The following is a 26,585-nucleotide window of genomic DNA, read 5'->3' on the forward strand; positions in this document are numbered from 1 at the left end:
CACATGCTGCTCATGCCGGGGACCCTGGGACAGGGGAGTCCTGAGTGCTGGGCTAGCCAGTGGCCACCATTCCGACGGCTGCGGCAGGACGGGGACCCCACCCTAACTCGGATGCCCCACTCCCTGGAAGCCGCAGGCCGGGGGCGCTTATCCGACGTCTGCCAATGGCGCTCAACCGGGCCAAAGAGGACAGAAGGGGAGCCCTTGCGGCCCTTGGGGGGTTAGTAAAGTCGCCTAACGGAGCTCAGCCCGCAGATGACGCGTGTGCGGCCTATGGGAACGGGGAGGGCAGGTGCAGGGCTCCTCTCGGTCCCCTTGCTCGGCAGTCAGCAAGGACCCTTGACCACCACCCCCCAACGCACCGCCCCCAGACCCTCTCGGAGCCTCCACCCTGTCGAGGCCACATCCGGGCCACGAGGGACCGAGGCCACGGGCCCGAGAAGGGGAAGCAGGTCGCCCGTCAGAGTCATCCCCTGGGACGTGGCCGCGTTGAGCCGGACAAGGGGGCTCCGTAGCAGAGCGGACGGGACCCTGCGAGTTCCTCTTCCCCATCCCAGCCCCGGTAATCCTGCTCCCCCTATGTCTCCCAAGTCTTCTCTAATAAAGATGGAAGCTTCAGTTCACGCAGGTGCCCGGCTGGAGCCTGGTATCCGCTCAAGCAGATTTGAACCGCAAGGAAAACGAAACACGGGCGCCACTTTGGACACGGACTTTATTGTATAGAAATTTCCAGCAGAGCTACCACAGGGTCCCTGGGCGGGGGCGGGGGCTGCAAGAACCTAGTGGAGCTGGGCGGGCAGGCCTGGGGGCTGCTCCTGCCGGACCCCGCAGGCCCGGACCCCAACCGGCCACCGCGAACAAGGCGAAGGAGCAGCCCAGGCCCCGGCCCCCCCGCCCCCCTGCCCCGCAGACTGACCCGATCCACCGAAAACCCTGCAGGTGCCAACTGAAAGCGCGACCCCGAACGACAAACAACTCTCGTTGGTGGGCCCCGAACAGGACACTGGAACACAGTCTGAAAAATCAAATGTGTCGCCCTCGTGCTCCGCCAGGGAGGAACCCCCGACCCCGTGGGCCCCGGGAGGTCCTCGTTGACTTGCACAGTAGGCCGCGTGCCTACGGTGTCGTTTGAAAAGTCATGTAAATGTTGTAAAGTCTTCAGGTGTCCAGCGTCATCTAAAGAGGTTCGTAAAAAACTACCGGACTTGTTAAGACTACAAAGACCGGCCCCCGGTCCCCCGTGAAAAAAGCAATTGTTACAAAAATATAAAAAATAGCCCAGCTCCTGCCACGGGACCTCTGCGCCAGGAGCCCGGGCACCGGCACCTCCCGCTCTATCGGCCGTCCGCCGAGCACAAGCGCCATCTCCTCGGTTTGTAGGAAGGAAAAGCTCCAAGGCGGTCCCTGTGCCGCGGGGGCTTGGGTGCCAGCAAGCGGGCGCTCCGACCCTCCCCCACAGCGCTGGCCCTGGGGACCTTGGGCAGACCTGGGGGGAGCCCGCAGTGCGTGGACGCCGACACGTGGCTCTAAGCTCAAGTGTCTCCACGGATGTTGAGTCCACCTACGTGCACCTGGCGCAGCGGCCAGGCCGCCGGGCACTCGGACCCCCTGCGAGCTGGCGATGGGCTGGATCCACGTGGACAGCGGGCACCGCGGAGGGGACGGTCCTGGAGGACGGCCCTCGTCCACCGGGCACCTGCAGGGCCTCCTTGCCCCCGATGACACCCCGGGCCGCTGTGCGCAGGCTCGGGGAGCCCTCGGGGGAGACGGGCCGCTGGCCCACGAGGCTGGGCACCCGCAGGCAGGGGCCCTCCGCACTTTGGGGAGACTGCCGGGCGCACCCTGCGCCCCCAAGGCCCGGAGCCCTCGCACGGGGCCCCGCCTGCACGTGCCCAAGAGGACGCTCCACCCCGAAGCCCTCACGACCTCCAGCTTCACCGAGGTGCGCGGAGCCTCCCTGCCCGCGACGGGCTCCCGCGGGCCCTGCTTCACCTACAGTCTGGCTCCCCCCCCCACCCCTGCGGGACCCCTCGCCTCGACCGTAGCCACCAGTACCTGTCACAGGCCCGCCTGGCACCCCGTCCGACGCCGCCTGCCGCGGCCGCCACTACCCTGGCCTGAGACCCAGGCCACGCGCCTGCAGGCGGGAGCGGTGACCCTCCTGCGCCTCCAGCGACCCCGAGGCTCTCCTGTTCGGAAGAACCACATGTTCACACCGCTGAGGGTTTTATTTCACAGATCACGGAGGTGAGGTTAGGATCCCAGCCCTGGCCACGGTCGGTCGTCACATGTTTCCCGACACCTGCTCGTGTCTTCGGATCGGAAACCTCTCCCCCTACACACCCTGGCTGTTCTAGACCCCAAAGAACCTCCCCGAAAGCAGCGATGATTCAGAGAACACTGGCCACCTGTGCTGAGCAAGTCCCCTCTACTTTGGTTGCTTCAAAAAAGAAAGAAAAAAAATACCCAGGACTTCTTAGTCACCCCCCATCACATCGCTCAGAAGAGAAGAGCTCCCGACATCAAGGCACAAGGAAAGAAGTCTCTTGGGGCAAAATGACAACGAGAGCGACTGGTGACCTCTGTGAGGCCTGAGGCCGGGTCGCCGGGGCGGAGAGTCTAGCGCGGGGTGGCCGGGCACCCAGAGGGAGGCCGAGGCCAGCGGTCCTCAGGCGTACTTGTCCAGGAACGTCATGTGGAAGTCCTTCACCTTCTGCAGGACCGTCTTCAGCTTCTCCACCGGGGGAAGGATGGTCATCCTGTCCGGGAACAGCGTGGCCTCAAGCTGCGCACACGGCGCCCGCAACGGGACGCGGGAACCCAGGCTTAACCCCCCACCCGGCCCACCCCCCGCCCACCCCCCATCCCCCATGGACACGCCCGGAGGCAGCAGGATGGGCAGCACAGGGCCGCCGCCGCCGGGAAGCCCGTCCAGCTCTAAGCTGTGTAGACCCTTCCTCTGTGGCCGGACTTGCTGTTTCCCGCGGGTGCAGAGCCAGCGGCTCCTCCTGCGGCAGCGGGGGGGGGGGGGGGGGGGGCGATCTCCAAATCCCTTGGCGGGAGAACCTCCGGGCTCAGCTGCCCTCCTGGGGCATCCCGGGTCATGGGGTAACGACCCTGGCAGGGCCAGGAGCTCCCCCGGGAAGGCCGCCCACGAGCTGCCAAGGAGAACCAAGAACGCTGGGAGGCCGACCCTACACGAGCGTCTAGGCTGCAGACGCACCTGCCCGCTGGGCCCGCGGCCAGGGTCAGGCTGGGCTCCAGGCTAAGCCCAGGACACCGCCCTGCGCGGAGACCCCGGCCCCTCGCTCAGCGCCAGCAACCTCCCCGCAGGGTCCGCACCCCCGGGGTCATGCACGTCAGTACGTGGAACCCACTGCATGGCCTCTCGCAGACTCTGGATGAGCTGCTGGGCGCTGCACGTGGGGTCGGGGGAGGGCAGGGAAACTGATGTTCCATTGGGAACATTCAGACGGCTCGTGATGGGCCGTGCGCGTCGCCCCCCACGGCCCCCGCAGCCCCGGGCCCTGCTGCAGGGACGACAGGGCCAAGCCCTCGGGCTCTGGAGGTGCCGGGGCCGTGCAAGGCGGCAGGAGTACCTGAAGTGGTAGGTGCCTTCCCTCTGCCCGAAGCCGCTGCCGGGCACCACGCAGATGCCGGTCTCCTCCAGGAGCTTCATGCAGTAGAACATGTCGGGGGCCATCTTGTGCGCCTGTGGGCGGACACGGCTCAGGGCCCGGCCAGGCTCCCGCGCACTCGCCACTGCAAACTCGGAGCCTGCGGCCCAGGCGGCAGCTCTTTCCACGGCCAGGTCCTGCCCCCCACCCCACAGGGACCGGGCCCCAACAGCCACGATGGGGTGGCCTGGCTGTGGAACCGCCGCTCCTCGCCCACGGCTCAGTCTCCCGTGGTGACCCTCACCCGGCAGGAGCTCAGCAAACCTCGGTGGGGGTCCCCCCAGCACCCAGCACTCAGCCCGGGGTCTGCTCGGGGGGCCTGCGGGGAACGGCGCCTCGGGGTCTGTGCACCCCCCACCCGGTCTACACAGCCTGTGGCGCCCGCGAATCGCATCCTGGCTCCAGCACCAGGGACTGAGCCACATGCTGAATAGTCACCAGGGATTGAGGACGTGGTGGGGGGGCATGGGGGCAGCACCCTGAGGAGCACCAGGGGGTACAGCACCTGGAGGAGCCCCAGGAGGGGACAGCACCCTCAGGAGCAGCACCCAGGCCCTCCATCCTCAGCGCACGGCCTGCACATGACCCCAGGCCCTCCCGGCCCCTGCACTCTAAGGAGACCCTGGGCGGTATCGGGGTGTCACGTCCTTGCCCATGGGTCGAGAAGCCCCCACCCAGGCGGCCACCACTTCCTGGCTCTCAGGTCGTCGGTCACATGCGGGACACCCCCCGCCCCCATGAGCACCAGTGCCCAGAGCCCGGGTCCACACGCTCGCCCGGGCACCCCCTCCTGTGATCCCCTCTGTGCCCCGCCCGCCCCAGGCCCGACCTGCGCGGCCTCCACGGCTCGGCCAGGGATGAAGATCCGAGGGAAGGCGTACATGGCACCCTGCAGGGGGTTGCAGTGGATCCCTGGGACCTGGTTGAACAGGTCCTCCGTCAGCTTGGCCTTCGCCGCCAGGTTCCCCAGCACTGACTCCTTCTCCTGCGGGGACACAGGACAGGCTCCCTGAGCCTCGGGGTGGCCACACGGGCGACACGAGCATGGAGCCCCAGGCGGCGCCTCTGCCGCCCCACAGGACATCCTTCCCCAGATGACAAAGCCCCGGCCCTACCATCTGAGCGCACTTGGCCCCGGATGGACGGAACGCCCTAGAACAAGCTTCCAGGAGTCGGCCCGCCACGTCCTTGGGGGCGCTGGGTCCGCGTGCTATGCGTGGGGCACGTGACACAAGCAAGCGTGTCGGCGACCGGCTGGGAGGCGAGCACGTGTCCGCCCAGGACGTCGGCCGGGCCGGGGGCTGCGGCCTCGGGGTCAGTGACACGTGGCCCACGCGCACATGGAGCGTCGCTCAGCCTTGGACGGGGAGCGGGTGCAAAGGTGCCTCGAGTCAGGACGCCGTGTGAAACGCCCCGCACAGCTCCGCGTGGAGCAGCAGCCACAGCAGCCCCATCACAGCCGCGGGACGCGATCGGGGGTCAGCGAGCGGCGGGGAGGACGGGCCAGCGGGCGGTGTGCTCACCGCGTGGACCGGGACAGGCTGCTGGGGACGGTGGCGCTGCCGTCGCGCCATGGCGTGGACGCACTCACGCACCAGGCTGCTTGGTTTACCACGGCTAAGATGGCAAATAAATTTTACGTCCGTGCGTCTTACTGCAGCTCCAAATCCCTGAGCCTGGAGCAGCCCGGGACAGACTCTGCGGGGACACAACCCGTAGGTCCTTGTTCTGACTGGTTAACGGGCTGTCGACCACGCAGCTCAAAGGGGCGGAGGGACCATGGGAGCTGCGAGGCCACCGCTAACGCCTCGGCCTGGGACCCGGCCAGCTTGTCCTCCACTCCATGTTGGAGCCCGTGGCACGGAGGCCTCCACTCAGGGTGCCCGCCCGCCCCGCCCGCCCCACACCAGCCCCGGGGGCGGCCCAGGCGCCAAGAGGGCCCGCGAGCACCCCGCAGCCCGTTGGTGACCCTGAGCGCGGCATGAACCCCGAGAGCTTGGTGCAGCCGTGGCGCCGGGCGCCAGGGACACGGCGACTCACCCTGTGGAACTGCTCGTAGGACTCCTCCCCGGGCACAGGCGGGTTCACGACGATGTCCATGGCAGCCTGCCCGGACACCGGGGGGCACAACCGCACGGAGAGCAGCTTCACCAGCTGACCCTTGATCTCGGGGTGCAGGTTGATCACCTCCATGTAGCCTCCTCTGTAGCCACACCTGCAGAGCGAAGGGAGGGGACCAGCAGTCAGAGGGGCCTCGACTAAGGGCGGGGTGGCCACCCAGACGCCCTGGAAGCTGTCCCCGTCCTCCTCCCGGGGTCCCCAACCTCCCCAGGGTCCCCATCCTCCCCGCCCCGTCTCCGTTCTGGCCCTACCACTGGGCAGCCAGGCAGCGTGTAGTACCACGGGGTCCACTGCAACCCACTCCTGCGCTCACCCCCCACAGCTCCTCTCCTGCTCCAGGGAGAGTAAACTCCAACCCAGGGGGCCCAGGCGACCGGCCACCTTCCGCCTTCCACCGCTCACTGGTTTCCAGCCCCGCTTCCCCTGCTTCCCCTGCACACTCCAGCCGCGCCCAGGGCTTTGCACAGGTACCTCCTCCTGGACACCCTCCCCTACCCCCGCATTCCCACTTCCCCTCTGCGCATGCCCCCCGACACGTGATTCTCCCCATTTGTCTACGCCTCTGTCTTCGCTAGAACATAGCGGCCAGGGCCGGAAGCACCGTGCATCACCCACTGCCGTACCCTCAGTGCCAAGACCGGGCTTGGACCCCGAGCGGGTCACCTTGTGCGACAACCACCACGGGGTGGCAGGGGCAGCCCCGGCCCCGGGCTCTGAGACGCCCCCACCGCGGCCCACCGCCTCCTGGCACCTGCCCACCCAGCTCCCCTCCCGGGCCCCTCAGGGTTCAGTACCAGGGCAGCAGTGTGGGCGCCGGCAGGAAGCGTGGGGAGCCCGGGGCCCCGGCAGGACCTCACCACACGGGCGCCCCTGCACCAGGGCTGAGCTCACGCACAGGCCCCCTGAGACGGGCCCGTGTTCCCCACGCAGCAGGCCCACGGCAGGCAGGGCCGAGGGGCGGGGCCGCGGGAGGGAGTGGAGGCCAACGTACTCGCCCATGTAGCCCTTGGAGGTAGAGTGGAAGGACGCAAGCTCCACGTTGCTCGAGTACTCGGGCCCCATCTCGTAGAGCACCTTCTTGAAGGAGTGGAATCTGCAGTCTGGAGAGTACACGTTGTCCTGGTAGACCTGGGGGGACAGATGGGGACAGGACGGGGACAGTCACCCCGACTGCCCCGCAGCCCCGAGCCGGGCAGCTGCCGCTGCCCAGTGACGAGCCAGACTCCGCCTTGGCCAGGATCACCTGGAGGCCTGCCACCCGGCCACGCCTGCACCGTGGTTTGGGTCGCCTGATGGGCTCCGTGAGGGCACTCAATGGGGTGTTATTGTGTGTTGGCAAATTGAATTTAAAGAAAAGATCTCTAAATAAATAAATAGGGGGACCCTGGGTGGCGCAGTGGTTTGGCGCCTGCCTTTGGCCCAGGGCGCGATCCTGGAGACCCGGGATCGAATCCCACTTCGGACTCCCGGTGCATGGAGCCTGCTTCTCCCTCTGCCTGTGTCTCTGCCTCTCTCTCTCTCTCTCTCTGTGTAACTATCATAAATAAATAAAAATTTAAATAAATAAATAAATAAATAAATAAAATACTAAATAAATAAAATTAAATAAATAAGTTGACTAATTAATAAATTAACAAATAAGTGGTTTGCATTAACCTCCTGAAATTTGTAACCACTCGATAGGGTGTCATCGTGTGTTGGCAAATTGAATTTAAAGAAAAGATCTCAAAAGTAAGGAAAGAAAGGAAGAAAGAAAGAAGAGGTTTGCATTAACCTCCTGAAATTCGTGACCAAGAATCCAAACCCATATAGGGAGGATTTGGGTCACCGTGTCATAGGTCGTGACCTCCTCAGGCCGGGTCAGGACCCCTCCTCCGACACCTGGAAGGTTCTCTGGGTCACAGGCTGGAGCCTGGCCCCCTCCCGTCGCTCCCCAGGGGGCCTAGCCCCATCTCACCTCATCCGCCAGGAGAAAGAGCTTCTCTTCCCAGGCAAAGTGGATGACGTCCTCTATGCACTTCCTGCTTTGCACCTGACCTGGAAAATCCCCAACAAAACTAGAAGGCCGCTTGCGATGCCGTCCCAGGGGTCCCTAGGTGAGACCCCCGACCACGCGGCGCCCTGTGTCCCCACGGGCCCTGGGCTCCCACTGCAGCTGCCCTGCCCTGGGGGGGGGGGTGCAGCCAGCCTCCGGGGCCCCGAGTGCGGGGAGCCGGGGAGCCGGGCGCGTGGACTGAGGAGCCTTCCACACCCAGCTGCTGTCTTGTTACTGTTACGAGGTATGTGTGCGGACGTGGGACTGTCTGTGCCAGAGGACCGAGTCCTGAGGGCAGGATGGTAAACTCCGCGCGCTGGTCCACACCCCACAGCACCGGGGACTGCTCGGGGGCATGCATGCCGCGGGGGCCGGGCGGGGGCCGTGCAGCTCACCAGCTACCCCTGAAGCCAGGACTCCGCTCTCCCCACAGGTCGAGCTGCCTGCAGGCCCTAAAGCGCTCGCCCGGGCCCCACAGACACCCTGTTAGGTCTGCGCACCGAGGGCGGCGGGTGCCCCGGGAGGGCGAGGAGGGGCAGGGGAGGACGGGGCCTCACAGGCCTGCAGCCCCGAGGGAACGGGCTGCCCTGTGCAGCCCTAAGGGCGGGGGCAGCGATCCTGGAGCCAGCAGGCGATCCCGGAGCCAGCAGGCGCAGCAGCACCTGGGGGGCTGCACAGGGAGGGGCGCCCAGCTGTACCCAGCAGGGGACCCCCCACGGCAGCGGCCACACAAGGAGGCTGACGGGCCTCTGGGGCCTCGCAGCACAACTGTCCCACAACCCGTTGAGAAAACCCGCCACTTGGCGACCGTCCTTCCCGAGTGACAGGCAGTTGTTGTACGGGGACACGGCCCCTCTGCATCCAGCAGGCCCGGCAACAGGGATCTGGCCAGAAGCCTGGGGACGGGACCGGCTCAGGGACAGGCAGTGACCCGACTCAGGTGGAGGGGAGTCTGGCCTGGGGTCTTCGTTAAAACTCGGGGCGAAGCTCTGGGCTGAGGTTGCTCAGAGGGCAGATGACAGCCAGAGGGGTCCGACCAGGCCTGGGGAACGGACCGGGTCCCCGACGACAACTGCTTACCCCCAGACTTCAGCCTGTGACCCACACCTGCGGCCTGAGCCGGGGGTCTGCCTGAAAACCCAGGGATCCCGCTCACCATCCCCGGGGGTCCCCACTCATCTTCCCCGGAGGTCCCCGCTCACCGTCCCCGGGGGTCCCTGGCTCACCGTCCCCAGGGGTCCCTGCTCATCCTCCCCAGGGGTCCCCGCTCACCATCCCCAGGGGTCCCCACTCACTGTCCCCAGGAGTCCCCATTCATCCTCCCCAGGAATCCTTGTTCACCGACCCCAGGAGTCCCCCTTCACCCTCCCCAGGGGTCCCTGCTCACCATCCCCAGGGGTCCCCACTCACTGTCCCCAGGAGTCCCCATTCATCCTCCCCAGGAATCCCTGTTCACCGACCCCAGGAGTCCCCCTTCACCCTCCCCAGGGGTCCCTGCTCACGTCCCTGGGAGTCCCCCTTCACCCTCCCCAGGCCCCCCCCCCCCCGCCCCCGCTCACCATCCCGGGGGGTCCCACTGACTGTCCCAATCCATCTGGACACCATTCATCCCAAGTGGCCTGGCGTGAGCTCCGGACAAGGTACGGGGCCATCACAGGTGGGCTCCTCCTCCTCCCATCCCCTGCGCCTCCAAGAGCCCGCCTCCAAGAGCCCACCGAGGTCCACACGCACACACTCAGGCCCCAGAGCGCAAGGCCAGCCTCCTCCGCACATCGTAAAGTCACTCTTTAAAAAACACTCACATTGCATACACGCACGTGACCCCTTTGCCTAAAATACTCTCTGACGCGAGGTTTCTTCCCAATAAGGCCCAGCCAGGAAGTCATGGGTCCCTGAGCAGGAGCTAGGTGCAGGGAGCATTTCCCAACACTTCCCGCACGTAGGACCGGCTGCGCCAAGCTGGGACCAGCAGCAGGGGCATCACCTGGAAGCCCCCCGCCCCCCACCCTAATTTACACCAGGGGACCCTGCAGTGGGGCCAGGCAGTTTGTTTTTTTTAACAAGTGAGAGTCTGAGAACCGCGGTCCTGTGCGCAAGGAATACTGATGCCTGGGCCCTGCCCCGGAGTCTGGCTCGCAGCCGGCCTGCGGCAGTTTTAAAAGCTCCCTTTGTGATGCTAACGTGCAACCCGCACAGGGAGCAGAGCTGGCGGTTATTTTCCTACCCCCCCACCCCGTCCCCACTCCCAGGAAGCCCCCCCCAACCCCGCACCCGCACTCAGGAATTCAAACCCAGGGATCCCGCTCACCATCCCCGGGGGTCCCCACTCATCTTCCCTGGAGGTCCCCGCTCACCGTCCCCGGGGGTCCCTGGCTCACCGTCCCCAGGGGTCCCTGCTCACCGTCCCCGGGGGTCCCCACTCACCATCCCTGGGGGTCCCTGCTCATCCTCCCCAGGGGTCCCCGCTCACCATCCCCAGGGGGATGGTGCTTTCCCTGCCTGAAGCCTCGGTTATGTTCCAAGGAAGCAGATCCCACAATCGACTCAGAGGCGCTTGGCCCTGATCCGACTCCTCCCACAAAGGAGGAGAGAGGAGCCCTTGTTCCCGCATCTGCACACCACCGGGGCAAATGAAGCCAGTGGCCCAGAAACAGGGAAGCAGGCAGAGCTGTGCGTCTGTTCTTGTGGTTGTTTTGTTTTTGTTTTTGTTTTTTTTTTAAAGAAAAATATGTAAAATTAAGAGTGCCTTTCAGCTCTCAGAGACGGTTTTGTTCGGTTTGTTTGCAGTTGTTCCTGACCTGGTATTTCCTCCTCGGGTCTCAGGGTACCCAGGGACGCCACGGCCAAGAAAAACAGAAACGCACGCACCGGCGTTCTGAAAACTGGGTCAAAGAACCAGAAGTCAAGGTAAAACGAGGCCTATGATTACGGGCTGTGCGGGAGCAAGCTCAAGGGGACTCCTTGCAAAGGCAAGAAAAAAAAAGTGATCTTAATAATAATGTAACCTGGGGGGCCCTGGGGGGCTCAGCGGTTTGGCGCTGCCTTCAGCCCAGGGCTCCCTGCATGGAGCCTGCTTCTCCCTCTGCCTCTGTCTCTGCCTCTCTCTGTGTCTCTCATAAATAAATAAATAGTCTTTAAAAAAAAATAATACTATAACCCTCTCCAAAAAAATAAATAAATAAATGCTTGCATTTGTCCACCTCTTAGTGTGGCCTGCGGCCAACTTTATGGCTTTGTCTTAGCAAACCTGCAGCTGGATCGGGACGCTGGGAGCCAAGAGAACAGCCCATTATTTAAGTCCTTAGGTCCAGGCTGTGGAACCCCAGCTGCCCCGCCCCCCGCCCCCCAGAAGCTGACAAAGCAGAGCACACACCTGTGGGGTTCCCGGGGTTGATGATGCACAGCACCTTGGGGTTACAGTGGTCCTTGGCCTCCTGCACGGCCCGCCGGAGCTCGTTCACGTCGAGGGCCCAGCAGTTCTCCTCGTCCAGGTAGTAGTTCACCTGGATGGCGTCGAGCTCGGAGATGACGGCCGAGTAGAGGGGGTACTGTGGGATGGGGATCAGCACGCCCGTCCGCGACTTGCCGCCCCCGGACACCAGGATCTTCAGGATCGTCTGCAACACAGAGGTCACATCTCCGGGGACGCCGCCACTCCCCGCCCCTGGGTGGCCCTAGCCCCGGCAGTCACCAGCCACCCCTGCCTGCCTTCGCTGCAGCCCCCGCACCCCGGGAGCTGCCTGGCTTCCCCAGGCTCACTCACTCCACCTGCACAGCCAGGTCTGCTCCGAGAAGACGGGAGAGCAGATGGTCAAGGTTGTCAGCACAGCCGTTCAAGGACTCGCGGCTCATACTTTCTCAAGAGGGTGTCTTAGAGCAGCAGCCCCCGGGGGCCCCGTGTTGGCCTCTAAGCTCGTTCCCAAGTCCCGGCAGGGGACGACAGGGGATGGTGGGGCCGGTCTGGTTGGTGATGCCCAGGCCCCCCCACCTCTGCTGGACAGAGGGACAGACTCCCCAAAGGATCCTTGAATCAGGATGAAGTCCCCGCCAGGGGACACCAGGTGGTGTTCCAACCCGCTGTCCCCGCACTGTGACACCCGGGAACCCAGGGGACGCTGCCTGCAAACCCCGCTCTGCAGGGGCTGCCAGCTCGCTCGCAGGCCCCTGGCCGCAGGAGGCCCTGTTGCAAGCAGCTCCACACCGGATCCTCCTCACCAGAGCCCAGCGGCTCCTCCCTTGGCTGCTCCAGGCCCTCGGCCGTCCCCGGGCCTCCCCGGGAACTAGGGGAGGCCCCGACAGCCTAGCACAGAGGCAGAGGCGGGGCTGACCCCACCGCAGCCTCCCCGCGCACAGGCTGACCTGCTGGACCCTGAAGGGTGCCGAGCAACCAGGCACCCACACATATCACCAACAGGAGCCTCAGAGGTCAAGGGGCAGGTGAGGCCGCGAGAGGGAGGGCCGCACAGTGCCGGGAGCTGGGGCCGCAGACCCAGCACCTGTGAGCCCCTGCCACCCTGGCCCCCCTCATCTCCTGAAGGCTCCCCCATATCACGCCCCCTCCCCGCCAAGGCCACAGCTTCACACAAACCCAATTACTCCCGCACCACCTGCCCTCCCTCCGCCTTCAACTTCTTCAGTGGATGCCGGTCCTAAGACAGGGACCTGAACCCCCCCTGTGGCCACTGAGACCCTGCAGGACCCAGGGCCCAGGCAGCCCTCCTCCCAGTGGGTCCCTGCCGGCAGGCTCACACCTTAGCCGTAACACACGGGTGGACAAAGGGTCACAGCCACCACCACACTTACAGAAATGCCGTCGCTGGCTCCAGTGGTCAGGTAAATGTTGTCCGGGTCCGCGGGCACCCCGCCGTCCCTCCTGGTGACGTAGGCGGCCACGTCCTCGCGGATGCAGTTGACGCCCTGGCTGGCACTGTAGGACCCTGGAAGACAGCAGGCAGGACTGTGACCAGGGGCGGGGCAGCTGGCTCTACAGAGGTGGTAACCCCAAATAACCCCCAGGGTGGGGCCGAGGAGGCCCTGGGACCCCACTCCCAGGACTCGAGGCTATAGAATCGTGGCCACCACCAACCGGGGGCACATCCACGACCCACCCGTCCACCCACATACCTGCCTCTCCATCCCCTCACCCGTCCATCCGTCCGTCCATCCATCCATCCATCCGCTCGTCCACCAGCCCCTCCGCCGTCGGCACCTCTGTGCATCTACCCACCTACCCCCCACCCACTCGTCTGTCGATACTCCCGGAGCAGCTACTGCGTGTCGAGCTTCAGTCCAGGCCCTGGCTCCCCATCAGTCGGATGTGCCCAGACCTATTTTCCTCCACCCTCCCGGGATCCATACACGTCCTACAACCTGTGGAGCGAGGCCGCTGGGCCCACTGGGTCGCTACCGCCTCGGCCCGCACGAGCTCCAAGCAACCTGGAGGCACACGAAGAGCCTTCGGCAGCCCTGGAAACGTCGGTGTCCTGACCTGCGTGAGGGCCGCGCAGGCGTGCGCCGTGCAAAAACTACTCATTCGTTTTATACCTCAATAAAGAGGGTTTGGGGTTTCTTATTGTAGGATTTTTGGTTTTTTTTTTACTGTCAGGCCACTGTTTTTGGAAAGAATTTAAAAAATAGGTGCTTGTGCAAGCGCCCAACCTGGTCGGAGTCCCAAGCTGGTGAGCTGAGGTGGATGGGCGGCTAGGGGTCACGGGGGAGGCAGGCTTTTCACTCTGTGGCCTTTTACGCCCCTAGAACTTTACACCAGGTTTAGGGAGACCCAGCCTATTCCTTCCAAGGCTCCTGCAAAACCACCACCAGGAGCGGGATGGGGCTCTGGGCCTCAGGATCAGCCAACCTTGAGGCACCGCCGATCCCCCAAGGATGAAGGGCAGGCAGCAGGAACCTCGCGCATATTCTAATGCGTCTGGAATACTTTGGGGATTAGAACAGTGGGGAGGCGCCCGCAGCACTGGAGAGGCCTAGTCCAGGGTGCTTGCCTGCGCCCCCAGGCCTGGCCATCCTCCCCCGCCCCCACCAGCAGCCAGGCCTCCCCGCTTCCTGCCTCCAGCTCACCCACGTCCTTACCCTCTTGCCTCTGGCTTTTCTGCTACACCCCAGACCACGCCGGTCCTTCAGAGCCCGACTGGTCTGTGTGGGGTCGTCACAGGACCCTGCCCCGCCTGCCACCCCACCCCCCCCCAACCGCAGCGACCCCTCCAGCCCCTTGTATGCACGTGAAGCCCGGCCTCCCCATTGGCCCTAAGCTCCCTGAGGGAGGCGCCATCACCCATTTCCTCTGCATGTCTCTACCCCCGGCTTGGCCCTACTGCCCCCGACAGATGGCAACCGGAGCCACGGCCCACAGACTGGCATCACAGGCACTGCCAGACTTCCCAGCCCCATCTGGACCTCTTCCCTTGATGACACTCTGTTCTCAGACCACAGGGCCTTTGCACGCACACATATCAGCCTGGCACGCACCTGCAGGTTCTCTAGGACTCACCGTCCACATGAATTTGAATCTTATTTGCTCCTTAAACCCTCCCTCAACAGAGTCCCTTGTTAGAGCCCCACAGCTGTCTTTTTCTCCAATAACTCATGAAAACTAGAGATTACTTTTTGCGTGAATTCTTCTTGATATTTGTTTCTCCCAAATCCGAGAGTGAACTTCGTGAGCCTGAAAACACCCCCACCTGGTCCACCAGCACCTAGAGCAGTGCTGGGGCGGGGGAGGGGGGCAGATAAGGGTCTGCACCTCCCTGGATGTCTGGAGTCCACCTTAATCCTAAAATCCAAGATACAACCTGAGAACTGAATCATGCATCAAACAGAAAATAAGAAAACTCTACGAAAAAGCGATTTTAGGGGCGCCCGATGGCTCAGCTGGTTGAGCATCAGAGTCTGATTTTGGCTCAGGTCATGGTCTTAGGGTCATGAGACTGAGGCCCACGTCCAGCTCCAGCAGGGAGTCCGCACGAGATTCCCTCCTTCGCCCTCTGCCGCTCCCCCCAACTTGGCTCTTTCTCAAATAAGTATTTTTTTAAAAAGTGATTCCAAAGGGCACGATTAAAACATGTCCAGATGCGCTCTAAGACCTGTGTACATAGTTAACAATCCCGAGCTGGGTCAGGATAGCCCTGGGCATGTTCCCTTTATGTCTATGGGCAGGTAGGCCCAGGTGACAGGCGCCTGCCCCAGGAGGTCCCTGCCCTACCCCTGCAATGGTGGGGGGGGAGGGCGACCCCAGGGCAGGGCTTCTCCACACCAGCCTCGGGCTTAGCCTCCTTGAAAAGGCCAGGAGGTGAGTGTAGAGGAGGAGAGGCCAGGGGTGTGCACCCCACCTGCCCTCGTAAGGTCCCCACACAGAGCTCAGGGCAGGTCCCCAAAACCCCGAGACCAACCCTCCTCTTGCTACAACACCCCAGGCGGGGGACTCACGTGAACGCAGCCTCCCAAGCTCCTGCCCAACAGCCCTTGCACACAGAGCTGCAAAAACTCCAAGAAGCTTCCAAGGCTGAACAAAGGGCCCTATCCCTCCCCCAGACACCGCAGGAGGCAGGCAGCGGGGTCAGAGGGCGAGCCGCCTCCTCCCGCCTCCCGCCTCCCGCCTCCCCCTGCAGCCCCAGGAGCCTAGCCCACAGCCACAGGGCTCTCAGAAGTGCCTGGTGTGGGGCAAAGGATGAGGGAGAGGGCGAGGGCGAGCCCGAGGCTGGTTCACCCAACGGCGTGCTGGCACCCTGCCCAGTCCAGCGGGAGGAAAGCAAGGGCAGCCGGCCCCCACCCGACAGAGACACCATGAAGGACAGCGACCAGACTCGGACAGAGGGACAGAGGCGAGCACAGGGCCCTTGTTCCCCGGGAAGACTGGAAAAGGCAGGGGAGGGGCAGAGGCCAAAGGGAGCTGCTCCTGTGCTGAGCAAGCCTCAAGAATCCCTCTTCACGCTCCAGAACACTCAGGCACATGTCCTAGAAAACCCAAGAGCAACTGTTTTTCCTGCTGTGAGGAAAGCTGGACCCCCGCTTGGCTCTGGGCAAAGGGACAGCGCAAAAGTAAACAAGGCAAGGAACAGGAGAGAACAAAGAACGAGGCCGCAAGGCTGGAAATCTATCTCAGCAGCAAAGACCAGAGAAGATCATCTCCATATCCTTCAGGGGCCAAATTCCAGGGCTGTTCTCCGAGGGGAGCTCCGGGGCTGGGCAGGTTCCCTCCTGGGGTGCTGTGGGGCAGGATGTGCTCCCTCCTGGGGTGCTCCGGGGCTGGGCGTGCTCCATCCTGGGATGCTCCTGGGTCAGGATGTGCTCCCTCCTGGGGTGCTCTGGGGCTGGGCGTGCTCCATCCTGGGGTGCTCCTAGGGCAGGATGTGCTCCCTCCTGGGGTGCTCCTGGGGCAGGATGTGCTCCCTCCCTGGGTGTTGGTTTTTTTTACTCCCTGGGTGTTCTGGGGTAGGACTTGCTCTCTCCTGGGGTGCTCTGGGGCTGGGCCTGCTCCCTCCTGGGGTGCTCCTGGGGCATGTGCTCCCTCCTGAGGTGCTCCAGGGCTGGGCATGCTCCCTCCTGGGGTGCTCCTGGAGCAGAATGTGGTCACCCTCCCCAAGGAATCCCTTGGGGATTCCGGGGAATCCCGAAGACAGAGGTACTCCGGGGCAGGACTTGCTCCCCTCCTGGGGTGCTCCTGGGCTGGGCACGCTCCCTCCATGCGGTGCTCCACTCACTCCCTCCTGGGGTGCTCCACTGGCTCCCTCTGTGGGGAGCTCCGGGGCTGGGCCCGCTCCCTCCGTGGGGTGCTCCAGGGCAGGACTCGCTCTCCTGGGGTGCTCCTGGGCTGGGCGCGCTCCCTCCATGCGGTGCTCCACTTGCTTCCTCCTGGGGTGCTCCACTCACTCCCTCCATGGGGTGCTCCCTCCGTAAGGAGGCAGATGGCTGCACATGGGCTTCCAGCAAAGAGGCCCAAAGGCTGCAGCATAGTGGGAAGGGAGGATCCCCCAGGCGGCCCAGGCCCCTCCCAGCTCCCCCCACCCCACCCCGACTCCTGCTGTGGGGTGACAGCAGGGCGAGCAAGGGGCCTGCACAAAGCCACCCACGGCCCTTCACAGGGCCTGTCCCTGAGGCCAGTCACCAGGTCAAACCCCCTCAGGGGCATTGGGGGGACAGGTTAAGCCCCTGACTCTGGATTTCCGCTCAGGTTGTGATCTGGGGTCCTGGGGTCGAGCCGCATCGGGCTCTGTGGGGGGGGGAGCCGGGAGGATTCTCTCTCCCCCTCCTCCTCCCTCTCCTCTCCCTCTAGATTAATCTTAAAAATACATACATACGTACATAAATATAAAAAATTTCTAAATATCAGTCTTAAAAAAAACAAAAGAAAAATCAAGGCCCGAAGACCCCCTGCCCTGACCAAAGGCTCAGTCGCTGGGGCCGGCCCCCGGGGGTGAAGCCCAAGCCCCTGCAGCTGTGGCCTCCCCCTGGGTGCTCAGCTCCGGGTTCCCAGAGCCTGCAGTGAGGAGGGAGGGGCTGCCCCTACCTGTCCCGTCCACGTCACATAGTCACACTCGCTCGCTCACAGGGTAACCCCCTTGGGGCCAGGGCAGAGCCAGGGCCCAGCCCACACCCAATCCCGCCCGCTGGGACCCGCTGGGACCCGCTGCTCAGGGGGCCTCACCCAGGCTGTTCCCGCCACAAGCCTGTAGGATCCTCCGGGCTCGTTTCTTAGCATCTTCTGGGAAGCTGGGGCTGTCCAGCAGGTTGGGGTAGGTGCACAGTGCCATCACCTGGGGGAACAGAGGCACGGCTGGGCCCTGGCACCCCCACCCCGGGGTGCCCGCAGGGGCGTGAAGGGGGCCTGTGCCAGCAGGCCTGCCCCCTGAGGCTCGGCCCTGAGAGCTGTGGGAGGGCCGGGAGGGATGCTGGGGGCGGGGGGTGCCTCAGCCCCGACTCGGGACCCCAAGGGGGCTGCCAGGGAGGAGCCAGGGAGCATGAGGGTGGCCCGCAGTCCCTGGCCCCCACTCCTCCGAGGACAGCGGCTCGCACACCCACCCCAAGCCACAGGTCCAGGGTCCCCTGAGCAGGGTGGGGGCCGGGAGCCCGACCCCTTCCTAACCTGCAGGGCCCCCCACCCCCACCCCTGCCCCCACCCCCGCCCTGGCGCCCTGCTCCTTTTCTCTCCATCATCCCCTTTCTGCAGCCAGAACCAACAGCCAAGCCGGGTCAGCTTTCCTTTCCCTACGACACAATCACCCTCGCCTCACAAATTAAGAGGATTAAGCAAGGAAATGTTTGCAAAAGTGCCAGTAACCCCAGCTCGCAGGGCAAGCCCAGGCTGGCAGGTGAAGAGCTGCCCCAGGAGCACGCACGGGAGGGAGTGGGGAGGGAGAGAGAGGAGAGGGGAAGAAGGAGGGAAGAGGCGGGAGGGGAGGGGAGGGGAGGGGAGGGCCTCACTCTCCTTGCTCCTCGGAGGTCAGTGACCCGGCCTGCACCCCCCTCACCCAGCCACTCTGAGGACCAGCTGGGGAAGGCAGTGGGAGCCCCACAGGTGGGAGAGCCCAGGTCTGCGGCAGCCGGGGCACAGCTGCACAGGGGCCACATCGGCCTCTTCGTGCCCGGAGCACGTGGTGGGGATGTGCCCCCCCAGCCGCAGGGGGTTCCAGGACAGCCAGGTCCCTCACCTCCCCTGGCGCAGCTGCTCCGTGTGGTCCCCGGCCTGGTCTGGGGCGGCTGCGTCCACGGGCAGCTGGTTGGCAGCAGTGGCCACACAAGGGTGGCCCGGTGCACATGCCCCGGCCAGCACCGGCCCAGGTTCCCTTCCCCAGATCCCGGGTGGACTCCCGGAGCAAAGCGGGCCCCGGCACCCCCGCGACCCCCACGCAGGGAATAGGGCAGGGCAGCCCGTCCACGCTGGTGCTTCCCGCAGCTGCCCTGTGAACCCTGGCCACGTCAGGGCTTCGTCTGTCTCGGCCCCCCGGAGGCCTCCTTCCCACAGTGGCGTCCAGGCCCTGCCCTGCGCTCTCCCCGCACACCCGCACCCGCCTTCTCCCCTCAGCCCACAATCCCACCCACGTCCACATCCTCTCGGCTGGTGCTCTAACTGAAATGTCAAAACCTGCGTCCTGAGACCCCGGAGCAAGCGGGGTCACATGCCACCCTGGTGGGAGCATCACACTCACCGCGGCACCAAGGCCCTAGCCATCCCCGAAGGCAGCACTCCGGGCCACCCCGTTGGCAGGGGCAGAGTCCACGCTCAACCTCGGGGCATCTCGCGGCGGGGCGCCCGACCACCTCCCCGCCCGCTGGGCCTCCACCGCCCAGATGGCCTCTCTGATGCCCTCGACCAAGCTGCGCACTCAGGAGCCAAGACCCCGGGCCGTGGGAAGGCAGCGCGTCCCCGAGGGCAGCCCCCCATGAGCCCAGTTTCCTAGAGGACTCTGGAAGGGGAGGCGGCGGCCAGGAGACACCCCGGCACTGGAGGGGGGCCACCCCGACGGTGCCTGCTGTGGCCCACGGGGGCTGCTCACGGGGAGGGGGAGGCAGGGATGGGAGGAGCCCCGGCAGCCTTGGTCCGCACCTCCCCAGCAGCCTCTGCCCCCGAGCGCCCACTTACCTGTCGGAGGAAGGTTATAGGCTGCTGGCCCATGGCCTGGGCGTCCCCGATGTTGGCGCGGATGACCTCGGTGAACGGTTTCTTGATACCCTGAGCAGAGAGGAGGCAACAGGTGGTCAGGCCCTCGATCCTGGATGCCAGAGGCCACGCCGGCCCCGCGAGATATTAATAAACACCCCTATTTTGAGTCTTACCCAGCGTCAGGCATAGCGCCAAGCCCTGGACGCGGCCGGCCCCGTTTCACCTTAACCACGGCCCCGTGTAGAGCCAGCATCGGCCTCACTTTACAAATGAGGACAATGAGGCTTCAAAGGGCTGACAACCCGCCCGAGGTCACATAACTCAACACAGGCACCCGGGTTTGAAGCCAGCCAAGCCCCCCACCCCCCCACCCCGTCCCTAACCACTGGTCTCACCGCCCCCTACTTCGTACGGAGGCTGCGAGAGCTCTCCCGGGCTACCGGGCACCCCGAGGCCGTCGCATGTCCAGGGTCCACCGACGCGGCCTGGCGGGGACACCTCAACATGGGGACCCGCGGCAAAGCGACCAGAAGGAGGCAGGGGTCAGCAGCAGAGGCCGCGAGACGCTGGGCATGGGGACAGGGGGCACCCGCAACCCGCCCCAGAGCTCAGCTCCAGCCGGCAGCCAGGCCACCGTCCTCCCAGAAGACCCCACAGCAGGGACCTCTGGTTGCTGCCCTGCAGCTTGGCTTCGCACAACAATGTGGCCTGATTGTCACTTTTTTTTTTTTTTAAAGCATCAGGGACAGAAAGACTCATGGCCGCGGCCTGGGCAATGTGTCCAGCACAGGAAGAGGGTCCCAGAGAGGAGGGACTTGGAGACCACCCGGGGGGGGGGGCGGGACTGAAGGACCTCATCCCGGGCGGACGATGTGGGACCTGCCGATGCCGGGGGCTCCATGGAATCAGCCGCCAGGAGCAGGTCAGGACCTCCGGGCGGGCACAGGCATCATCACCTTACAAAGCAGGGGCAGAGGACGAGGATGAGGCGGGGAGGTCACAGAGGAGGAGGAGGAGGAGGAAGGCTAGGGCCGGTGGAGGGCGAGGAGGGCCTGCCAATCTCCCTCTCCCAAGGGCATGCTGGATTCAGATTTCAAAGGGAAGATTCCATGACTCCACGTCTTTTTAAACATTTTTTTAATTTAAGTCAATGTCGTTAACAGAAACCCCTATTATTGGTTTCGGGGGGAGTTGAGTGGTTCACCCGCCGCGTAACACAGGGCTCAGCGCCCCCCTGCACCCTCCCTCATGCCCCAGCCCCGGGCCCCCTGCCAGCAGCCCCCACTTAGTTTCCCAGAGTCAAGCGCCTCCTTCTCTGTTTTCCTTCCCCCACCTCCACCCTGTGTGAATAAAAGCACCTTCAGGAAACTTCCTGTTTTTAAAATCAGTGACCTACACTTTAAGTAAAAAATAGTGACCTTAGGGGGACGAAAAGCAGCGGCACACACGTTGTGAGCCTCATGGATGCCCCCAGACGCCCCCGGAGAGAAGGTCCAGGCCGGGAGCTGGCCCCAAAAGCGTGTGGGGCGCAGGTCTTGGAGACCCTCCCGCCCCTTCTGCGGCGCTCCCCAGGGCTGCTCAGGATGAGGGGGTCCAGGCTTTGGGGAGAAGGAGCCCAAGGGTCCTGAGGCCGCGGCCCACGGGGCCACCCTCTGCTCCAGGAGGAGGACGGGGTGAGAGCGGGCTCGGGCTGGGGGAGGGACTCAGGCCCTGTGTGCCAAGGCCAGGCCTGAGCCGTCTGGCACCAGCACCCGCCCCCGCCCCCCCCCCGCCCCCCGCCAGCGTATGAGCCGCCGCAGCGCTCTGGGCCTGGCCCCGTGGAATGAGCACAGCCCACTCTCGGGTCCACATAAAGCCTGCCTGGGCCAGCACCAGGGACCCTGCGCAGGCCGCTACAGGGGGGACTGGCCTGGAGCAGGGCCCTGGGTGGCCCCGCGCTGCCCGCCAACACTGCGCCTACTGACAAGGGGCCTGGGAACACGGAGCGCCCCTTCCCTTGGGCCTGGGCACCCGCAGGCCCCCAACGCTGCTGCAACGCATGAGCCGGGGCGGCGGGAACTGGCTCCCTGGACTGGGCAGCAGGGCAGGACGCTGTTCAGGGCCACCTCTGGGGTCTGGGCACTCGAGGTCCACATGGGATGGGGGATGGGCTCACCAGGCCCGGGTCACCCGGTGGTGGCCCCGCCTCAGCCCGGGGCGCAGAGGCCAGCAGGCCGTCACCCAGCTCACGCTCACACCCCCGGTGCACATCCGGGTGACCCGCCCGCGTCCATCCACCCCGAGCTGCCTCCCTGTGGGGCCGGGAGATGAGGTCCTACCCAGGGGAGCTCCTGCCCCTGTCCATCCTAGTGAGGGTCAGGGAACAGGCCTCCAGGCTGGAGGGACGGCGGACGTTCGAGGGCGTCTGCAGGGAAGAGGAGCACGACGACCACGGTGCTCCCCGGCTCAGGCTCCAGCAGCACCACAAGAGTCCAGGGACAAAGGCAGCTCCTTGAGCGAGGGACGGCTTCTATCATCTCGTGGGACCGCCCGTTCCCAGAGAGCCTCCCCCCCATTCTACGAACACTTATGGGTCGCCCAGGCCGGGCAACAGGACGAGCAAGCCTGGAGACACCGCGATCCTTCAGAGCCCGGGCTGGTGGAGAACCGCAAGGGGGCACAGGGAGGGGATGGCCCAGCGAGCCCCACACCGGGCGCACCGCGTGGAGAGCCCTGGGCGATGGACCTGGGTGATGGACCGGACCGGGGCAGGCGGCAGGTGCTACAGGGAGCCCCCAGGACAGACACCAGACACCAGCCAGCCCCCACGGTCCCTGCGCACAGGCACATCTCACAGCTGGGGAAACTGAGGCTCAGCACAGGGTCTGGCCCCAACCGTGGTGGAAAGACAAGCGGAGCTGGAGGGAGCGCGGCGGGCGCTAGAGCTGCCCAGGACCAAGCGGTCGGCGGAGCTGCAAGGGCTGAGTCCTCACTACTAACACGGGGCAGGGGGTGCAGGCCGCTGATCTCTGGGGCTCTGAAGGAGGGTCACCCGTGGAGACCGAGACGCACGGAGAGCTGCTGAGCCCCCAGTAGGGTCCTGCGCGGCGGCAAGACGGGGCGAACCCCAAAGAATGCGCTCCGAGCCCCAGAGAGGGGAAAGGGCTCTTCAGGGCACAACTGGCCTCCGCTGCCTGCAAAGCAGCCTTGATAACAACTCCAACCAGTCTTTAGGAAGCATCACCTGGCCCATCTTGCAGAGGGATAGACTGTGGCCAAGGTGCTCTCGCTCGTAAGGCAAAGCCCAGGATGCAGGTGCGTGGTGGCCTCTGAGGGGATCCTGGGGGGCTCGGTGGTTGAGCACCTGCCTTGGGCTCAGGGCGTGACCCCGGGGTCCCGGGATCGAGTCCTGCGTCAGGCTCCCTGCTTCTCCCTCTGCGTCTCTCAGGAATAAATAAATAAAATCTTTAAAAATAAAAAATAACTAAAAAATAAAAAATATAAGGCGGCCCCTGAGCTCTAAAGAAACTGACCGGGGAGGTCCCACCCCCTGGGCCTGGAGAGAGAGCCTCCCAGTCTCAGCCCTCGGCCTAACCCCGGGCTGCACGGCGCCGCCCACTCTACCAGTGTAGACGCAGTGCACACTTGTGTGACACTCGCCACCAGTTTCTCCCCTGTTTAGGAACGTTTTGCCCCAACCCTGCGGACTTTACAAACAGAAGTGAAGCCACGGCTCTGCCTCCACGTGTGCCGCCGTCCTCCCCTCCCGCCACAAAGGAAAAAAGCAGTGGGTGGAGGAGGAACCCAGAGGCCTCAAGGCTCCTGTAGGGCTCGCTGCTCCGGCTGCTCGCGCCCCGTGGCCTGCAGAGCTGACGGCTTCTCCCCCGGAGCCTCAGGGCGGGCCAGGGCAGCCCCACTGGCCGCCGAGAATGGCCCCTTTCACGCTGGGCCGGCCTCCCATGGACCCGAGGACCCTGGACCGGGCCAGGGACGGGCCGCCGGAGCCAAGCCAAACAGCAGCAGCCGCAGCCGCCCCACAGCGTGCACTGTTTGCAGAGCACTAGGCGTAAGGGCGCCGGGCACGGGCCGGGGCGGCTACAGGGGCAGCGCACGGGCAAGGTGTGTCCCCGTGCAGCCAGGGCGACCGTCACCGCACCCCCTGCGGGCCCTGACCCCCCCCCCCCCGACGCCCCCACTCAGGCCCTCATGACAGTGGTCCGGTCCGGCCGCCGCAGTTCAGAGGTGGGAGCATGAAGCTGTGCAGGGCCGAGCCAGAAAAGGGAAAAATAGGGGAAAATGCAGCTCTCCCGGGGGTGCACTGCGCATGCCAGCCGGGTGCAGAGGGGCTGCCCCCCAAAACGGTGGCCCCCCGATGCTGCTGGCTCCAGCAAGTGGACAGAGTGAGACGGAGGGAAGAGCTGGGATGGAGGCACCGGGCCGGCAGGTGGACTTGGGGCCACGGGAGTCACAGGCGCTGCCGGCTCACACCACGGGCTGTGTGTCCCCCTCACTCACAGCCCGCCCCGCTGCAGACCCCTCACAGTTCCCCACCTCGCACCAGAAGCCCTGGGACCCCTGGGACCCCTGGGCGCCTGAGGCTCCTCCACCAATTCCGTCTCATGCATGTCCCATGACCTCCGAGCCCCACCGCAGCGCTCTTCGCCTTCCCCTCCTGCCCTCTCTGCTCCCCCCTCTGCTCCCCCTTCTCAGCTCCCCCCCATCTGCTCCCCCACCCCCTCTGCTCTCCCTCCTCCCTCTCTGCTCCCCCCTCAGCTCCCCCCACCCCCTCTGCTCGCAGCCCTGCTCCCACCTACGGGGGCCCCCCCTAGCTCTCTCTGCTGCCCCCCACCCCTGGCTCTGCTCCCCCCACCTCTGCTCACAGCCCTGCACCCACCTACGGGGGCCCCCCCCAGCTCTCTCTGCTGCCCCCCTGAAACACCCCACCGTCCTTAAAGAACCGGTGGAGGAGAGGCTCTGCCCAGAGACAGACTGGAAGCCGGCCTCCCGGAGCCCAAGACAGGACACCCTTCTGTCCTAATCGTCCTCATTCCTCCCGAGTCCACACCCAAGCTGCTATTCAGCAAGAGGCAGACTGAATCCCGGGAATTTTCTCTTTCCTAACCCTTAGCCGCTTGGAAACCGGAGGAATCAGGTAACCTGATAAGCCAGGAACAACTGAATCTCAGCTTTGTTTGAACAGGGAGACTTGTTGCAAGGACAGGCAAGCCCCTGGGCCGGATGCGCAACAGAGCACAGCGGCCAGCTCCCGCGCTCTGTCCCTGGAGCTCTGTCCCTGGCGCACGGCAGGCCAGGGACGCCCGGGAAGCCGCCGTGCCTCTGCGAGCCGGGCCCGAAAGTCAGCCTGCAAGGACTTGGAGGCAAGACCCCGGGCAAGGACTGGACTGTTCAGCTCGCGGCTTCCCTCGCGTTCAAGGAACACGGCGATCACCCGGCCCCGGAGCCCTCCAGTTCCAGCGCAGCTGAGAGCAAACCCAGGAGCCCTCCCCCGCCCGCATCCTAGGCTGGAGCCGTCTTGAGCAAGCAGCTGTTTCATCAGATCTTGCGAATCTTCCGAGTGTTTACTTTTTTTTTTTTTATATTGCTCTTGACTCGGCCTTCTAAATTCCACTCAGGTCAGAATGCGTATCCTCAGGGGCATTTCTTACACACACACCCCCAGTGACCTTGGTTGTGGGAAGGGAGAGATCACTCCTGACCATGTGGCCACTTTTACACACAACTGCCCACTAAAGCCAAGATGCCAGCCAGCCAGCCAGCCAAGGGGCGACCCGCACCATCCCTGCAGGGCCCCAGAGGCTCAGGACCTGGAGCAGCCCCGGGAATGAGCCAACCCTCAGACAAATGCGGTGGTGGAGCAAGGCTCCAGCAGGCGCCCGGGACAGGCCTGCTCCCCACCTGGACTCACAACCCGCAGGCGACCCAAGACGTCCAGGAAGAAAGCTTTGGTGCCAACACACCAGGGTGCCAGAGTCTTGTCCCTGCCGCCCGGCACACCCCTCCCCAGCACCCCCTCTCCCCCCCTGCACCTTCTCCCACCCCCCCATCACTCTCGGGGCTGCAGGCGGGCGGCCTCCCAGTCCCAGTCCCCACAGGCAGCCTCCTGGCACCACTGGGCATCATAAGTCAGGAATTCAGCTCAACAAGTGAGCCGTGTGCGCAGCCCTTGCTCTGTGCCAGTGTGGGGGGCAGCGGGAGGGCAGCGGGAGGGCAGCGGGGGGCAGCGGGGGCAGGTTGGGAGGAGGGACACAGGCTGTGGGCGACCTGGGGTGGAGGTGAGCACGCCAAGCGGGGTACCCTGGCTGTGCCCAGCGGCTGCACCCTGCAACCCCTGTGAGCACGCTGAGCAGGGAACCCCCACGCCCAGCAGCTGCTCCCCCGTGCCCCCTGTGACCCCACCGAGCAGGGGACTGAGACCATGCCCAGCGGCTGCACCTGTCACCCTGTGACCTCTGCGAGCAAGTTTAGCAGGGGCCCCCGGCCGTGCCCAGCAGCTGTCCCTCTGCAACCCCGCGACCCCCAGGACCCAGGCGAGCATGCAGAGCAGGGAACCCAGCGCCCAGCGGTTGTCCCCCGTGACCCCACCGAGCAGGGGAACCCCCTGCACCCAGTGGCTGCATCTAGGTGTTTTTTAGGCAGAAAAGCAGCCCAAAGCTCCCTCACCCCAAGGAACACACACACCCCCGCGCCCCCACCGAGCAGGGGACCTGGGCCGTGCCCAGTGGCTGCCCCCCGTGACCCCCGCGCCCCCACCGAGCAGGGGCCCCGCCGCCCCCCCGCGCCCCCGAGCAGGCCCCCCGCGCTCACCCGCTGCAGCTCCAGCTCGATCTCGCCGGCCTTGAGCACGATGGGCCCCCGCACCGCGTACTCCACCGCCTTCACCTGCGGGTTCATGGACTCGGGCGTCAGGATGCGCTCGCGCCGGCCCCGCGCCGGCCGCACCTGCAGCGCCGAGGCCCCCGCGGCCGCGCTGCTCCGACGCCGACCCCACGGGCCCGGGGCTCCGGGGCCGCAGCGCCGCCCGACCAGGGCCGCCGCCCGCTGCATCGCGTCCGCGGGGAGTCGGGCCGCGAGAGAGGAGCGTGGGTCGCGCCCGCCGGGCCCCGCCGCCGCCGCCGCCGCCCGAGTCCGCGCCCCGCTA

General features: G+C 65.1%; 1 protein-coding gene across 1 annotated transcript; it reads right to left on the minus strand.

Moving 5' to 3' along the window:
• Window positions 1–694: 694 nt before the first annotated feature.
• GPT2 (glutamic--pyruvic transaminase 2) lies at window positions 695–26,585 on the minus strand. Its single transcript, XM_072723915.1, has 11 exons — window positions 26,252–26,585; window positions 19,427–19,516; window positions 17,492–17,600; window positions 12,637–12,770; window positions 11,207–11,450; window positions 7,756–7,835; window positions 6,790–6,926; window positions 5,718–5,892; window positions 4,507–4,662; window positions 3,600–3,712; window positions 695–2,759 (listed from the first exon to the last, which is right to left on the minus strand). Exons 1-11 carry the CDS (start codon window positions 26,489–26,491, stop codon window positions 2,669–2,671), a joined length of 1,569 nt encoding a protein of 522 aa, XP_072580016.1. The 5' UTR covers window positions 26,492–26,585; the 3' UTR covers window positions 695–2,668.

This window comes from Vulpes vulpes, chromosome 10 (assembly GCF_048418805.1).
Source record: "Vulpes vulpes isolate BD-2025 chromosome 10, VulVul3, whole genome shotgun sequence".
NCBI classification, from domain to species: Eukaryota; Metazoa; Chordata; class Mammalia; order Carnivora; family Canidae; genus Vulpes; species Vulpes vulpes.